Source organism: Cyprinus carpio, chromosome B15, assembly GCF_018340385.1.
Source record: "Cyprinus carpio isolate SPL01 chromosome B15, ASM1834038v1, whole genome shotgun sequence".
In the NCBI taxonomy this organism is placed as follows: domain Eukaryota; kingdom Metazoa; phylum Chordata; class Actinopteri; order Cypriniformes; family Cyprinidae; genus Cyprinus; species Cyprinus carpio.
In genome coordinates, this window is record NC_056611.1 from 15,118,513 (window position 1) to 15,130,759 (window position 12,247).

Genomic DNA, 12,247 nt, shown 5'->3' on the forward strand with positions numbered 1-12,247 from the left:
CTTATCTACTACATTTCGGACTAGAAAGCAGATACTTGTTGCTTTGAATCAATATTAACGTCTTTATTGTTTTACAATTCCAAATTCACTATGTTTTGTTATTATGCCACACCTTTCAAGACAATCAAGTCATCATTCAGGAACATCCCATGCTACAGGCAACTCAAACACCAAGCTCTATGGACAATCCAAGAAAGCATGCATGAACTCAATTCAATTTCATTTATAACCACAGCGAAGTCCCCCTACCACAAAGGTCAGCCACTAAATGAATTTCGTCTTCAGAGGGGAAGAGAGGATGATGAAGGCTGGAGTGCTGCGGTTTCCTTCCGAACTTTTCCCCTCAGCCACATGAAGTAAAGTCCATAGTGTTTAGAAAGTGTCACGTTGTTTTCTTTCACGATATAGAAGGAGGGTTTCCCTTGAGACTGACCAGCTTGGCGGTTTGGGGGCCTCTTGGGAACGTCAGTTGGAGTTTTGCTAACGGACTGAATGAAATACAGTTTGCCTGGTTGATAGCGGTATAGCTTTCATTCAACCCTTCCTTCAAAACACAGTCAGGGAATGTCAAACCACTCATCCTCGGTCGAAAAAGTCCCATCGGCCACAAGAGATCATATCAACTCCATAACACTGAGGGAAAATCCATTTGATTCCATCTAGTGTTTGAGTTACAATAGAGATTGTTTCACTAAACCAAGCCCAAGCTTCCTTTATTGCATTCCAGACACTGTTACTAGCCAATATAATTCAAAATCGATATTTTCCATTGATTTACCACCTGAAATGAGACTTTTCCCCACTAGAAGAATGCACTACAGAAAGGTTTTCAATTTTGACTTTGGGGATATTGGGGTATGTCTGGAGGAAATCGAGCCAAAATGAGAAGTATCCCATCTGTTTGCATTTAAGCAATGGTTTGGTCTAAATGATAAAAAAGAAATGAATGCTGTTTGGAAACGCAGGCCGGAGTTGGAGACTCCGGTCCCAGATGTTTCCTCAGAAAGGGAATAACATCATTTAGACAAAGACATAGTCCAAGGCAAATCTCATGTCAGAAAACTGGTCTTCATATGCCACTCAATTAATTTGTGAGAATATGTGAGCAGGAATACATGTGTCATGCACCAAAACTGACTCAATTCCTTTGTTTTTTTTACAGTGAGCTTTTAGAAGATCTGGAACGTAGCCCACATGCAGCAGCCATAGCAGAGTGCTTTGTGGAGAGGGTAAGCACATGACTTAGTAAAATATACATTTCTTCCTGTTCCTTCCACACAATGCACATTTCTCAAGACAAGGAGTTTGTGTTTTAATGCACGTCATTCTAGAAGTGTTGTCTAAGGAAAATCCAGTTTTGCTCATTTGTAATCTTGGGGGCCTCGCTTAGCAGTATGGCAGAAGCACACAGATATGTTTGGGCCAGAAAAACAGATGGACTCTGTGAAACGAAAACTAAACATATCAGCAAACAGCGTTAAACTTTTAACACATGCACACGTCAGCTAAGTGCATTTGCAGACACTATTGGCGGTCTTGTCTCCACACCACAATGACACAACAATGAGCAGACCTGGCTGGGATGGGAACCAGACAAGGACATCATTGTTTGGAGTGCTAGAGAGGTCGAATGTGCTCATTGCTTTTTCTTGAAAGTTTTTTTATGGTTTGGAAGAAGGAAATCATTCTTTACCTTTAAATCGGCTGAGGCTGTGTCTCTGTCTCAAGCACCGAGACCCAATGTTTACCTCCTGCTGAAACGGCCACTGTTAGGATCAATTAGCGCTGGCCTAGGAAGCAGAGAGTACATTCGATTAAGCTATTACCGGTGGGTTATTTTGAGGGTTTAGCTCAATTGAACCTTCTCTAATGTTGTCTCAAAGTCAAGTTTTTTTTCCCATAATCTCTGCAACATCAAAAAAATAAAAACTGGATCCAAATCCAGCAGTGCCTCTAGACTAGATATCAGGCTCCAAATAGAGCAGAACATATTAGATGTGTTTACATGCTCGTACAGATGTAGTTCAGTGACTGTAACTCTGCATCTGCTGAGCTGCCCATATCTGGTCAGATCTGGGTACACTGGCCATTGCCAGAGCAGATGACAGGGTTCATTTGATCGGCTTGTTTTGGTACTGCTTCTGTTTTTGGTACACAAACATTTAGTGGAAAAATCTCTCACATACTGCCAAGTGAATGCCAGTCTAGATTGTGCCATATTTATTCGTCTGTTATATTTTTATCTGGTTCCATAACTCTGAAGTCTCTGCATATTTTTGATGTCCATAGTTAGTAGTGTCATTGTAACAATAATTTATGATTTTGTTTTTTTTTTTAGAGTGAAGCTTTTGACATTTACACCATATACTGCATGAATTACCCCAAGTAAGTGAAAAATATTTCTATTCCTCTGATATGATCATTAAAGTACCATTCAAAAGTTTGGTGTGTTTGTGTGTGTTGAATAAATGAATACTTCTATTCAGAAAACGTTCAACAAAAATGACAGTAAAGACATTTATAATGTATTTCAATGTATTTCTATAGTTTTCAACATTGATAATAATTAGAAATGTTTCTTGGGCACCAAATCAGCATATTAGAATGATTTCTAAAGGATCATGTGAAAACTGAAGACTGGAGTAATGAAGCTGAAAATTCAGCTTTGCCACCACAGAAATAATTTAGAGATATATTCAAATGGAAATGCAATATTTCACAGCACACTCTTTAAGATAAAGGTGCTTCACGATGCCATAGAAGAACCTTTTTTGTCTAAATGGTTCCATAAAAGAACCTTTAACAGATTATAAAAAGGTAAGAAAGAGATGGTTCTTTAAAGAACATTTGACTGAATGGTTCTTCTATGGCATCGCTGTGAAGAATCTTTTAAGCACCTTTATTTTTAAGTGTATTACTGTTTTCACTTTATTTTTGATCAATTTGTTGAGCATAAAAGACAGAAAACAAATGATTTAATGTATATTTAAAACTTATTTTAACTGTGTATATATAGCATTTTGAACTGACGAAACAGTTAAAAACCTTAATTGCCCCTCAAGTATCCCTGAAAACTCTGTTGCATAATGATAAAAGTATGTGGCATATTTGTGGACAGCCTAATTAGAATCATGTGATTTAACCACAGTGATGATGTATAGTCATGTAAGATAATTTTGATGAATGTCATGTGGTTTTAATTAGTCAGTGTTAGCTATATGTCTAGTAGAAAAATTAGACATATCAGAGGCAAACATGCCTGGGTGATGACTACTTGGAAATACTTTTCAGCCCCTCTCTTAGTATTCCCATGGGCCTCTGGTACAGCAGCAGCAGCAGATGTTCTCCTAGAGCTGATTCTGGTCCACCTTTAGAGAATTAACTGTTGCATATTAATGCAAATAATTCTGCAGTTACTCAGATTATTAAAATAATATTTATTATAAAGTATTTTATTATACATTTTACAAGGAAGTACACATTATATATGCATCTAATGGTGGTGAAACAAACAAACAAAACAAAACAAAAAAAACGTATGAAAATGTAAGATACAGGAGGTTGCACAAAAACAAATATTTCTGAGTTGTATTTAATATTCGGAGACTGAGCGTTTTGTAAGTGCATTTGTAGGTTTACACAGACACCAGCTGAATACATTACTGCAGAACTTAGGCTAAGATGAAGTGCTGTCAGGCAAAGCTCAAACTGATGAGTCTCCCAGTAGACCACCCTGCTTAAACGTCTTCCTCCCTGTTTCCATCCAGCTCAGTAACAGTCCTGAGGGACTGCATGAAGAACGAGAGCCTGGTGCGCTTCTTCCAGGAAAGGCAGGTCACTCTGTGTCACTCATTGCCTCTGGAGACTTACCTGCTAAAACCAGTGCAAAGGATTCTTAAATACCACCTCCTGCTGCAGGTCAGTGGAGTACAATGTCTTAAATCTGATCCCGTTTTTTCAGAATGATATGTTTTTTGCTGGAAGATGCTGTAGCTTTGGCATCTGCTAGCAGGGGCAAATGGGGCCATGCTAAACTTTAAAACAGACGTGTAACACTTGTCAGACGGTACAGCTGAACTGTTGTCGCCCCCTTGTGGTAGGAACTATCCAAACACTTTGATAAAAGTGATCCTGGGTATGAGGTGGTGGAAGATGCCATTATAACCATGACAGCAGTTGCCTGGTACATCAATGACATGAAGAGGAAACATGAACATGCAGTCAGACTGCAGGTAATCCCAGCCATCAAATGCTCCCTATGACTTTTTACAGAATCTGATATTCTGGAACTCTGCAATTAATTCTGTTGCAAATGCAAATGTTACTTCTTTTTATAGGAGATTGAGAGCTTGTTGCTGAACTGGGCTGGGCCTGATCTCAGTGGTTTTGGAGAGCTGGTACTTGAAGGCTCATTCCGAGTTCAGCGTGTGAAAAAGGAAAGAGCATTCTTTCTTTTTGACAAAATGCTTCTCATTGCCAAGAAGAGGCTGGATCATTTCATATACAGCACTCACATCTTTGTAAGTCATCATCATTTGTGATCAGATTTCAGTTCTAAATCTACTATATATCTACAGTTGGGAGTGTAGCATTTTACTTATAGGATTCATGATATGCAAAACTCATGTTTTTCTCTTTCTCCCTCTCATCTTTGATGCTGTAATCTGCTCTTAGTGGAGAACATGAAGGATCCCCTCTGTTTTAAGGTGTCGGACCAAACGATCCCAAAACAGCAACACATTGTTCAGGTAAAATATTAAGACAGGCAACTTCATTACTGGGAGACTTTGTAGTTGAATTACTTATTTTGTGTTAAAAGTAATGAAAAAGGCAATGATAGTAATGAGAAGCTAAAAACCATACTATACTTCTCTGTAGGCTAAAAACCAGGAGGAGAAGCGGCTGTGGCTACATTACCTCAAAAGGATGATAGTGGAAAACCATCCTGCATCCTTACCCCAAAAAGTAAGAGTTTTTTATGTCAAATAATAGTTTAACTATGTATAACACCAGAGCACTAAATATCTATTTATAACATGTTTTTCAGGCAAGGCAGGTTCTTGGTGACAACTTTTGTCAATGTAAGTAGGCTATTATTTGAATTTGTGTCATTTTCAACTGTCGCTTGTGACAATGAGTGTGACTGGCTGTGGATTATTCATGTTTTGTGCCACACTTAGCCCCACAGTTTGATCAGGAGCCAATAAGAAAACCAATGCCTTCTCCACGACTGGATGATGTTCATAACTACCACAGAGGAAGAAGGCAATCAGGTCTGGCATGTAGTGTTCATTAAAATACCTTAAAATGTCAAACTGCGCTATTTCAAATACTCATAAAAGTGAACTTCATTACTCCTGACAGAGCCACCAGAGTTTATCTACACCCCTGAGAAAGCAAAGAAAAGCCTTCCACTCCTCCTTGAGGGTAACCTCCCATACAAGCGTGGGAGGAGACAGTCTGGTAAATATATACTAATCTCAGATTTTTTAAAAATCTAAAAATATTTTGCTTTTTTTTCAGTATTTCAGTATGTTTTTTATTGTATTTATTTTATAGGTTTATTATTTATTTAGTATTGTTTAAGTTATATTAATGCTGGCACCAAATTAAAATTCTTGTAAAGTTGTAAAGTTTCTAAAGTTTAAAGTCTAAAATCTAATCTTTATATGCCTCAAGCACCTGCCAAAGATATCGAAGCTGCGTTCCAGCAAAGTGGTGAGTGTGGACTTTAGTTCTTTCACTTTCTATAATTCTGTTATCTTCTTGTTCTTTGATCAGTTATGAAATTTCTTTGAAATTGAATGTTAAAAAGTAAACACAAATCATTTTTGTTTCTATCTTTCTTTCTGATCTGCCATGGCTTCACTGTTCATGGAATCCAGGTTCTTTAAAGGTGTGAGAGGATTTCACTTTCTTACATAAAACATTATATATCATACAGCCTTAATTCTATCATTTTTGCAATGTATTGCAACCATGTTGCAATAGGTTTTGTTTATACTTTTGGTATCATAGCTGTGATAAAATGTTGTTCTAAGGTCACAAATTACATGATTTAAATTTTTGTCTATCTATGCTTCTGTCCAATTAATGGGTTTTCAGGCTGGCAGTGAAGGGGAGCTGTGCCCACAGGCTGATAGCATGGGTTCATCAGGCAGTACCAGCACTCTGGCATCCTCTGTCATTGAAGTTGAATCTGGCCGTGATGATCTGGCTTTATGTCAGGATGAGGATGACATGACCCCACTCCCTCCACCACCAACACTGTCCATTACTGAGGAAATCATGCAGTTCATTAATGAGAGCCGTGCTCGACAAGGCATGGCAGAGTTAACATCTGAAGTGGTACATATAGCACATTTTGACACCTAAAACAATATGCCAAGAAAGTAATTGCTGTAGTAACTCAACACAATGCTTCATTGCTATTTGTATACACATTGACATCAGTGACTTTGTAGTAATAATGCTGTTAATGTAAGGTTCTAGTTATAAGAAAATTAAATTTAACTCATTCAGTTTTCCAATGTGCCAGTTGACTCCAGAGTCTCCAGAAGTCCAGCCATCAGAGCCACAGCAGCTAGATGAATCCAAACCACTAATAGCTGAGGTGGATGAAAATAAATATCAGACCAACGATACCGAAAGATCAGAACCAAAAGAAATGTTGGTAGATGGGTCAGACAAAGAAGAGGACAGCCATCCATCCTGTGAAGCAAAGGTTGATCCAGCAGAGGAGCTTGAGAAATCATCATCACTGTTGCACACCTCCAAAGAAGTGAATCAGTCAGAAGAGTTGACATTAGCAGAGCCAAGTCATAGTGAATCATCAAAACCAGAAATGGTAACGGTCACAGGTGAAAAGGGGGAAAAAGACACTGAGGAGGACTCTGTTAGTAAAAGTACAGAACCTCATTTATCTGACAGTTTGGACAAAACCACTGATGACACAGCATGTGCGGCTAAGTCAGCTTGTGCTCACATTGCTACTGCATTAAAAGTAACTGACAGCTCTCTTGTCCCCAAAGGAGAACCTGAGCAAAAACTAACCAAAAGTGACAAGCAAATTATTGAGAAGATACGCAGCTATTATGAGGCAGCAGAGGCAGGTGTTGAGGAGGGTCAGACACCCCGAAGAAACAGCTTCTCTCATATTCCGGCTGGATTAGTGAAAGATTCGGTGTCTCGATTCAATGTTTGTGTTCGCCACGACAGTCTACTTGAGCCTGAGAGTAGCCACTCAGACTGTGTTGAAACTGATGCAGCATCTTCATTACTCCCAATATCAGACCAAGTTGACCAGAATTTCAACCATGAGGAAACTGCTGATATAGACATTTCACTTGCACATTCAGATCTTATCCAAGAACAAAAAGAATTATTAAACAACAAGATTGCAGATGAAAAGGATGAAGATATTTATGAGTTCAGTCCCTGTATGGAACTCTGGAAGGAGAAAGAAAGAACTGGCCAAGATTTTCTGAAAGTCCCTTTCTCAAAGGAAAAGATCTGTGAAGAAGAAACAGTTGCTTCTGAGGAACTCAAGACATTCCTAAATTGCACAACAACCCAAGTGCAGCATAAACATAATCATTCACAATCCAATCCAGACACTTCAGACACATGTAATCTGCAGACGAAAGAGACTGTGGATACATCTCTTCAATATGGAAGTAGAACAAGAGCTAGGATTTCCTCTCATGGAAACCTGGATAGCCTTCCCAGTCAGATTAAAGTTGGCCGATGGTCTCGTCATGGCAAGGTGGTAACTTGTAGTCGTACCCTTTATGAAGGAATGGAAGAGGTACCAGATTTAGGTTTTTTTGATGGTGGACCAATCAATCAGTGCTTGGTAGAAAACTCAGAAAAGATTCTTAATAAAGTGCAAATGCTTGCACGCATGTACACAGCAAAAGCAAGCAGCATGAAAGTACCACTACACCAGAAGAAAACACGAGTGAGTAGGGGAGCATGGTCAGTGGAGGGAAAAGGGAGCACTTCACCCAAGTCTCGGCGAGTACAGCTACACCAGGGGGATATAAGGATCCTAAATCAGCCCACGGGTGAGTTCATAATCCATATATAATTCAGTTATGATTTTGTGTGATATTATTCTACTCATTATGTTAAAATGTTGCTTATTGTTTTGTTGCAGAAGAATCTTCAGTATCAACACTTCCTGAACCTTTTGGTCACATCATTTTAAAGGAGAAGCTGTCTACAACATATCACCAAGAAAATGATTGTAATCTCATTGGGCCCCCAGATGAGATCTCAACAAATGGATCTGATTCACTGTATTTTTCATCTGCTGAATCCTCTGCTACTTCAGTTCAAATATTAACAACTGTTGTGGAATCACAGATTTCTGTGATATCAGATCATAGAGAAAGCTCCTTAGAAAAATGTGAGTCTAACCTACATGCAGGAGATCAATCCTTGTCAACTTGCGCTGGAACTCAAGTCCAAGCTGAGCCAGAAGTGCCATCCAAACTAGCCAGAATTCCATTGGACGAGCATGCTGATAATGTACTACAGTCCGTTCAGGAGAATCATTCACATGCTGTGGACAAATTCACTGCAAGAAATAGGACTGAAGAAGAACCGATATTGCAAGAGGAGAACTTGGCTTTTGTGAGCAATTCTGTTCCAAGTAGTGAACTTTTTATTGACCCAGTAATCATTGAACATTTAGAAGAAGAGACTCACAGTGTAGAGGAGAAAAGGAGCTTAACTGTACAGCACTGTGAAAGCATATTGTCCATAGATGATAAACAAGATGAAATACATACAGGACATATGAATTCCAAGCAGGACCGAGCTGATATTGAAACCACTAGCATGGAGGGAATAACACCTGTAGTGTCCTCTGTTAGTGAAGTTGGTGCATGTCCCCCATTACAGCCAGCACCCTGTGTTCTAAACAGTGTAGTTATCTCTGAAGGATCAGAGCTTTCGTACCGTGTAGCCCAGGAGGTTACAACAAGCCCTACACAACTGATGCCTCTGCTTGGTTCATGCGGCAAGTGTAGTCCACTGGATGTTAAATCCAAAGGAGACCTAAGCAATAATTCAAAGACTTTGAGCCAACCCCGTACACCCCCTGTAGGTGGACCTACTGTGGATGAGCTTCCAAGGTTTACTAGCCAAAGACCTTCCAATCTACCCTCCACCACAGGAAAGAGAAGTCCCTTCACCAATTGGAATCCATCATCTCCAGCCACTCAAAGGTAGTCTGCTAAGCATGTCACAAACCAAGCTGTAGTTATAGGGTGTATACATTTGATATTTAAGTTATGACGTTGTAGTTTATATTACAGCAGTCTAAGTATTTGATTTAATTTTAATCTGTCTTATCTTGCCTTTTAGAGTGCCAAATACTTCATTGTGGACTGAGGAACAGATTCAGGATACTTCAGCTTCTGGCCTTTCTACTCACCGACAATCTTTTTCCCAGGCTCCTAATGATAAGCCTTCAAACATTCCTTTTGGTTGTGGACATCCATTAGATGCAAAACCACCATCTGCCTTTAGCCCAAACCTGCGAATGCGGTCACCCTCTCCAATTAGAAGTGCCCAGAACTCCAGACTGTCCTCAACAGCTTCAGCTCTTACAAAGTCTCTTGCTGCCTCTTGTATCAGTCAGACAATTTCCCAAACCATGGCCAAGAGAGGTGCACATCTTCAGACTGCTTCCCCACCCGTAAGCTCCGCTCCTCTGGCCACATCTTCTGTAAGGCTGAGGTCACCATCACCCAAACCCATCACCTTCGACTCAAGTGCGGAGTCAGGTTTTAGGAATACATCCTTAGGGGTAGGGAGTCAACCTCTAAGGTCTTGTCCATCCCCATTCAGATCGAACAGTCTTCGATCTAGTCCAGCAACAGTTCAGACACCTCCTCCTTACCGTAGTCAACGCTCAATATCCCCTGCACCTCCAGTTAGCCTCCATTCAACTCCATCTCCTAACAACCTAAACTCTGCTGCTCTTGAACAGCCTTCTTACACCAGTTTAAATGGTAATAATAACAATAACAACAGCTTAAGTAATAATGGCTGGGCCACTAACCATAAAAAAGTACCCCCCTCAAATACGGATGGACTCCCTCATTTCCATGATCCTCAAAGAACAACCTTGCACAATAGGGTTGCTCGTCCCTTTCCATCCTCTGAGCCTAGCTCCCGTGTACAGTCCCCTTCTATTTGCCCATCTCCAGTCACCCGAATCTGCTCCCCTCCACCTGCTCCAATCCACTCCATTCATCTGGTAACAAAGCCACCAAATCCCAGAGCCCCCAGGCAAGGTGGCTTTTTCACCCCTCTATCTTTGGAGATCTCAAGATCAACATCAGCTTGTTCATTATCCCCCTGTGAAAGCCCCAGAATCACCTCTCCACCCCCTATTGGCATTCCTGCAAGCGTATGGGGTTTTGCTAATCCGCAGCCAAGGAATCCCTCATTAACAAATGCATATTCTCCAACAAAAGTGGAAACAAACTCTACACAAAGAGGCACCAGAATCATCTCTCCTACCCCAATGGGAACGTCTTCATGTTCAGCAACCAACTCTCAGAGCCAGAGGAGGCTACGAGGAGCCAGTTTGCCCTTTGTTGCTCTAGGGGATAGACCACCCAGTCCAACTAGACACGAACGCAGGTCTTGGGCAGAAAGTGGACGATGGTCAGTTGGTTCAGAGTTGGGGTTAATAAGTCCTCATGGGGGTTCATCTGGTGGTAGCCCATCTTCTATCAGCCCTGGCCCTCTTTCACCCATTAGACTAACAACTGAAAGGACCACTCTTAGTGGAAAACCTTTCACAAGCATCGCCTGGCCAGATGTACATGATATGTTAACCAAACACAACACAGAGCCCAGTACTGAAACTGTTGCTTTGTCCTGCACCAAGACAGAGCAAGATGACATAGAGGTTGCAGAATCGACTTGTCGGAGCACCCTGATCTGTCCCTATGTCGCTCCAGCTAACCCAAATTTGATAGAGAGTCCCATTCAGTGCCCAACCGAAAGCAAAACAGAAGAAAGTATTCCTAATCAAGGGTCCAAAACAACTTTAAAAACCAGTTATGCCACCACTGTCAACTTGCAGATTGCCGGCAGTGGGAGGATAGCGTCTTTTAGCAATGCACAAGTCAGCCTGACTCAGACACTCTCCCCTGTATCAGACAGCCAGAGCAGGAGGAGGGTCAGCATCAATAGCTGCAACTTCTCAATGCAGAACTGCAAAAGGCTTTGAGTGGTATGCTCCTGGGGTCTGGTATGGTGCCTTGTTCTTCAAAGACACTTATCTGGCACTTTAGCATGTAGCAGAGGTGTCAGCTTAGAGATCCATCCACTCTACACAGACAAAAAAAAAAAATATGGACTATAAAATACGGGTGTCAACCAGTTGATGGTCAGTGAGTTTATTTTATTTTTTTAACCCTCAACCCTACTTTCTGGCCAGGATAACAGTAAAACATCAGTAAAATACTGCTTTGTTATATTTGGCAGTGTTTATTTTATTGCTTTTAAGACTCTGTCATATGCAAATGTATTATACGTAATAGAACTAAAGCCTATGTCATTAAAGGCTTTCAGTTGGTTGTGATATATAAAGAACTTATTTATGAAGTAGTTGTTTTCTGGCACTTAACTCTTGTTTCTTTGTTTTGCACATTTTTCTCGAATGTGGTCCAGACGTGTCTGGAAAATAGTGTGTTTCAGACAAAACATTCTCGTGTATGTTAATATAATTTTTTATTGCCTGTGTTCTGTATGGATTAGGTTAATAATACATTTGAAAACAAGGGAACATGAATCGCTGCTTTGATTGTTGTTAATACAAACATCAAAACATCTGATCTGATATTTTGCATTGATAAATTTTTGCTGTACACAGTGAAAAAGCATTCCATCACGCCCAAGAAAAGTATTCTGGTGTGGACTGAGACAAGGCAATGCTAATCAAATGGACTCTTGATTTTGTTTTAATTTTTAGTGTATTTTTAATGTTATACATTGTTGATTTCTAAAGGAGATCATCACAATCAATGGATGCTTAAGTCAATTGAACCTATATCTCAGATTTGTTTACCTAAGGCCTTTATGCTTCACACCATGCCTGCTAGAAATGGTGCAAAGAAAACACATTTCCACACCTGCTCTCTGTACTTGCTGTCAAAAAAAAAATACATAAATAAAATAAAAAAATCCATGATTTTCACACTGTATGGAAAATGTGTTCTGT

The 12,247-nt window shown here is 40.1% G+C and overlaps 1 protein-coding gene across 2 annotated transcripts in view; it reads left to right on the forward strand.

Annotated features, from left to right (window-relative positions):
- The window catches only part of plekhg2 (pleckstrin homology domain containing, family G (with RhoGef domain) member 2), a 39,585-nt gene extending 27,355 nt beyond the window's left edge, over nt 1-12,230 (forward strand). For both annotated transcript variants that reach the window (XM_042739406.1, XM_042739407.1), the window contains 16 exons: nt 1,163-1,229; nt 2,339-2,385; nt 3,768-3,918; nt 4,101-4,232; nt 4,338-4,520; nt 4,656-4,748; nt 4,879-4,965; nt 5,048-5,081; nt 5,181-5,273; nt 5,365-5,463; nt 5,680-5,718; nt 5,886-5,896; nt 6,106-6,348; nt 6,539-8,066; nt 8,159-9,233; nt 9,373-12,230. In XM_042739406.1, coding sequence (XP_042595340.1) covers nt 1,163-1,229; nt 2,339-2,385; nt 3,768-3,918; nt 4,101-4,232; nt 4,338-4,520; nt 4,656-4,748; nt 4,879-4,965; nt 5,048-5,081; nt 5,181-5,273; nt 5,365-5,463; nt 5,680-5,718; nt 5,886-5,896; nt 6,106-6,348; nt 6,539-8,066; nt 8,159-9,233; nt 9,373-11,254 — 5,764 coding nt within the window. In that variant the 3' untranslated portion in view covers nt 11,255-12,230. The remainder of the gene's footprint in view (nt 1-1,162; nt 1,230-2,338; nt 2,386-3,767; nt 3,919-4,100; nt 4,233-4,337; nt 4,521-4,655; nt 4,749-4,878; nt 4,966-5,047; nt 5,082-5,180; nt 5,274-5,364; nt 5,464-5,679; nt 5,719-5,885; nt 5,897-6,105; nt 6,349-6,538; nt 8,067-8,158; nt 9,234-9,372) is intronic.
- Nucleotides 12,231-12,247: the final 17 nt, after the last annotated feature.